At 35.7% G+C, this 4,946-nt stretch overlaps 1 protein-coding gene across 1 annotated transcript; it reads left to right on the plus strand.

The window, feature by feature from the left end:
* The first annotated feature begins 647 nt into the window (after positions 1-647).
* LOC109704863 (disease resistance protein RPM1-like) lies at positions 648-3,941 on the plus strand. The gene has a single exon (XM_020225641.1). The coding sequence runs from the start codon at positions 780-782 to the stop codon at positions 3,621-3,623; it is 2,844 nt and encodes a 947-aa protein (XP_020081230.1). The 5' UTR covers positions 648-779; the 3' UTR covers positions 3,624-3,941.
* Positions 3,942-4,946: the final 1,005 nt, after the last annotated feature.

The following is a 4,946-nucleotide window of genomic DNA, read 5'->3' on the forward strand; positions in this document are numbered from 1 at the left end:
TCACTTTAAGAAATATTCCTGCTGAACTCACAAAGATAATAATTATTTCGAAAAAAAAAATCAGTTAATGTCAAAACTTGTAATGTAGAACTTTTACAAATTGCAACACAAATCACAGAAGTTGAAATAGAACTTTTAGATTCTGGCCAATAATAGGCAGTATGAATGTCGAGGCAATAAAACTAAACATATTAGAAATACGGGAGTTTCATGAGTCTAAAATTAAGTTCTTATATTGCTATCAAAATAAAACTATTTGAAGAAGCACTAATAGTTTCTTGCTCAAATGACTTGTAGTCCTCATATATATTAACTTAAGTATGAACAAGAACTCGATTTATAATTGTTAATTATAGAATAATTTACAATCACTCTTAATACAATTCCCTCTACTCACTGACTAGCAGCAGATTCATTTACTTTCCAACTCTATATTGATTTCATACACCTCTAAAGGACTTTTTCACAACTTGCTCTACAAATATACATTGAGGTCGAGTTCGGTATGACTAGTTATGATGAATCTTTCAGATATCTCAAAATTTTGTTAAACTGAATATCAAACAAGTTACTGCTCTTTGTTCTTACAGACTACAATACTGTTACTGGTGTTTCTTCTTTTTAACTGAGGATTCAAACAAATGTTTGTTTAATGCACTACTGAATTGCCTAGAATCTTAAGAATGTTAAACAATAATTATTTTTGCTACGGCGCATCTAAAGAGACATGGTAGTTTGGAAAGATTATTGATTCCAGGCTCCCTTTGTAGGAAATTCCTATGGCGGAGGCTATGATAAGCTCATTAGTCCTAAAGATAGGTGCTGCTTTAGCTATTGAAACAACAAAATCAGCAGCATCACTATTACTAACACGGATGTTAGCAATGAAAGAACTCATGAAGGATATAAGTGAGATTAAGGATGAGCTTGAGAGCATGCAATCCTTCCTACGGATCATGGAAAGACTAAAAGAGAAGGATGAGAGCACAAAAATCTTTATAAAACAAACAAGAGACTTGGCTTTCGACATTGAGGATATTATAGATGCGTTCACGTATAAGCTGGGCGAGGAGCAAGGAGGGGTTCTACCAACAACAATCAAGAGGTACAGAAATATAAAATCCTGGCATCACCTTAGCAAGAAACTTAAAGATATCAAAATTGACCTCCAAAAGATAATGGAGAGAAGGACACGATATGATGCAAGAGGAATGGAAAGTGAAGCAAAACCTCGAATAGCTGTTGGCGGTAGCAAGAGTCGTGCAGAATCAGCGCATTTTGTTGAGGAGGATGATATCGTGGGTATTGACAAGTATAGGGACTTGTTGCTCAGATGGTTGACAGATGAGGAAGAGCAGCAACGACAGCCCATGATAATCTCAGTGTTGGGGATGGGTGGTCTAGGGAAGACAACTCTCGTAACTCATGTGTACAAAATCATCAAACCTACCTTTGATGCTTGTGCCTGGGTTGCTGTATCTCAAAGTTATGAGACTCGTGATTTGCTTAGACAGATCTTAAATGATTTCTATAGGGAAGATCGTGAGAAAAGAGAAGCACCTAAAAACATTGATACCATGGATTACAGAAGTTTAGTTGAGAAAAGAGAAGTAACTAACAACATTGATACCATGGATTATAGAAGCTTGGTTGAGACTATCCGCACTTACTTGCAGTGTAAAAACTATATACTCATTCTGGATGATGTTTGGAGTACTGACGTAATGGACAATATAAAAGATGCACTTCTGAATAGTAATAGCAAGAGTAGAATAGTTCTGACAACAAGGATTCGTGATGTAGCACTATTAGCTGACGAGCACCGTATGTTTGAGCTAAAGACGCTAGAGGCAAATCATTCATGGGATTTGTCTTGTAAACACGCATTTTGGAAAAGTGCAAACAAGATTTGCCTGCCACCTTTAGAACAATGTGCTAAAAAAATTGTCGAGAAGTGCGGTGGCTTGCCCCTTGCTATCGTATCTATAGGCCGTCTCTTATCATTTCGAGAACAAACCGGTTCTGAATGGGAGAAGGTTTACAAAGATCTTGAGTGGTATCTAACTAACAACGATTCGAAACTTCATGAAAAAGTACATAACATTTTGAAACTTAGTTTGGAGGATCTTCCCCATTACCTTCGAAATTGCTTCTTATATTGTTCTAGTTTTCCCGAAGATTATCGAATTAGCGGTTACAAGCTCATATGGCTTTGGGTGGCTGAAGGGTTCATTGAAGAAAGAGGAGAAACGATGGAGGAAGTGGCCGAGGACTACCTTAATGAACTTGTTCATCGCTGTCTACTACAAGTCGTTGAGAGGAACGAAGTCGGTAGAGTTCGTGCATGTCGAATGCATGACATCATTCGAGTCCTTGCTCTTTCGGAGTCAAAGGAGTTAAGTTTCTGCATGGTTTACGAGCAATCAAGGACAAAATTGCAGAGATCCAAAGCACACCGTTTGTCAATCCTAAGCAATATAACTAATTATTGTACTGAAGAGAAATCTTATTTGCGTTCAGTACTTATTTTGAACAATTCCGAGAGCTATGATTTACTGAAGTCGGTCTTAAGATCATCAAAATTTTTACGTGTCTTGCAACTAGAAGAAGCGCCAATCAAGAAACTACCGAGTGAGATCTGTAACCTATTCAACCTGCATTATCTTGGTTTGAGAGCAACAGAAATTAAGGAGCTTCCAAGATTAATCGGGAAGCTACAAAATCTGCAAGTATTAGATATATTTGAAAGTGAAATAAAAAAGCTGCCAATGGGAATAACAGAGCTTCAAAAGTTGAGACATCTAATTTTGCCCCGCAATTTGGGTAAGAACATCAAGGCACTGGTGGGAATATGGCGCTTGAAGGGCTTGCACACTTTAGGATATATTGAAGCAACTAGGAAGATTGTGCGGGATGTAGAAGCTTTGACTGAGTTACGGACATTTAGGATAAGGGGCGTAAGAACCCATCACTGTGCAGACTTGTGGAATAGTATCACAAAAATGAACCATCTTAGCTATTTATTTGTTGAAAGTGAACGAGGACAAGAATTACAGCAGTTGGGCACTCTACGCCTACCTCTACCAATTCAAAGATTATTGCTGTGGGGTAAATTAGACAAAAACTCACTCCCTGAGCTTGCCACGTCCTTTGGGTCTCTAGCAAACCTAACCACATTAGCACTTTCAGAGGCAAAATTGGATGAAGATACATTTCCTTACCTACAAGCGTTGCCTGCGTTGATGTTTCTCTACCTTTCCGAGGCATACGACGGTATGAAGTTGCACTTCCAAGCAACATCATTCCCGAAGCTAAAGGAATTGTACATAACAGATGACCCGAATCTCAAGCAGGTGGAAATAGAAAGAGGAGCAATGGCAAGCCTGAATAAGCTTCAGCTAAAAAGTTGCCTCGAGCTAAAGGAGCTGCCCCACGGCATCGAGTACCTTACCACCCTTCAGGATTTATACATTGCCTACCCAGCAGAGGAACTTGTTGAGCTGCTTCTAGGAGGAGGAGAAGGCGACCACAGCAATGACTGTCGTACGAGGGTTCGCCACATCCCGAATTTTACTATTGGTTTCGAACGACACGGCGAGTTTGTCACAGAAAGGATTCAGTGATTCCGTATCATGTAGGTGAGTTTGTGTGCTTTTTGCAAAGCACTGGCCGAGCTTGATGCTTTCATATTTTCCGCCTCAGATCTTCTAAATAATCCGTGCTTGAGAAAAATTGAAAATGATGATCGATATATGCAGATATTATCTTATATGTATATTTTATTTTATTTTATTTTCAGTGTATACGTATGTAAAAGTGAACGCATCAAATTAGTTGGTGCCTTCAGCTACTCCACAGTATTATGTATTCGGAGAATGCTTTGTACCCGTAAAACTTCATTTATTGACAAAAAAAAAAAAAGAAAATCCTTCCCTTATAAATATCCATATTTTTTTATTTTCTAAGATGACTAAATTTTCTTTACTTGTTAAGAAAAAAATAAATTTTTTTTTTTGCATTTCTAACAATTTCAGGGTATCTTCAGTATAAATTATAAGAAATGGACGGAATAGTAGCTAGTGACGGAATTCTGACGATCGAAAGGCGTTTAAATCCATCAACTTGAAATTTTGAGAAGATAAAATATATATTTTTTTTTCAAAGTCAGTGGAGGAAGTGAAAAAACAAGTAATTTACATAGAGTTTTCTATATTTTACCCTTATTGGAAAGATTAAAAAAAAAATTTGAAGAAAAAGCTTCAGTATAATGTCTGAAAGGATAAAAGCAAATTTCAGTTCTTAACTAGGTTGAGTTAATCCTAGATAAATAGGACTTGATATAATAAGAAATAGAGTAAAATTAAGAATCTAATTGGACTGTGAGTTCTAATTAGTCTCTACCTTTGACACATTCATTACATATAAGATATACGGGGAGATGAGGGAATTAATTAAACTCTCAATTAAATAATATTTAGCAAATCAGAGGGGTCCATTATATTGAAATAATGATGACCAACTTGTTGGCCAATTAATTTTAATTAGTCTCTCAATTAATTTTAATTGTTGAAACGAAAATCAATTGTCTCATGAATTGATTTAAAAAATATATTGATTATTTTTAATAAACCATTGTATCGTCTAGTGTCTATATTATTACAATATATAATATATGATTCATTTACTACTAATTGAATTGAATTTGAATATGGATTAATGTAGATATAGATAAAATTATCGGGCTAATCCTACTTTATTTATATTTACCCAAAAGAAATAAAAAAAAAGGGTAATTGGAATATGTATCGAATCTGATTTCTTCAAAAGCTTTTCTATCAAAAGAGGAGAATGCATTTGTTCGTAATTATGTGGAGTGATTAACTTAATAATTAATTATAACTTTATTCTAGGACATCATTGAGGGTTAATCTTAACTCAAAATTAAA

This window comes from Ananas comosus, unplaced genomic scaffold (genome assembly GCF_001540865.1).
Source record: "Ananas comosus cultivar F153 unplaced genomic scaffold, ASM154086v1, whole genome shotgun sequence".
Classification (NCBI taxonomy): Eukaryota; Viridiplantae; Streptophyta; class Magnoliopsida; order Poales; family Bromeliaceae; genus Ananas; species Ananas comosus.

What these genes read in the sequence shown, in the direction of transcription:
- LOC109704863 (XM_020225641.1), top strand. Translation starts at nt 780, where the DNA reads ATGGCGGAGGCTATGATAAGCTCATTAGTCCTAAAGATAGGTGCTGCT.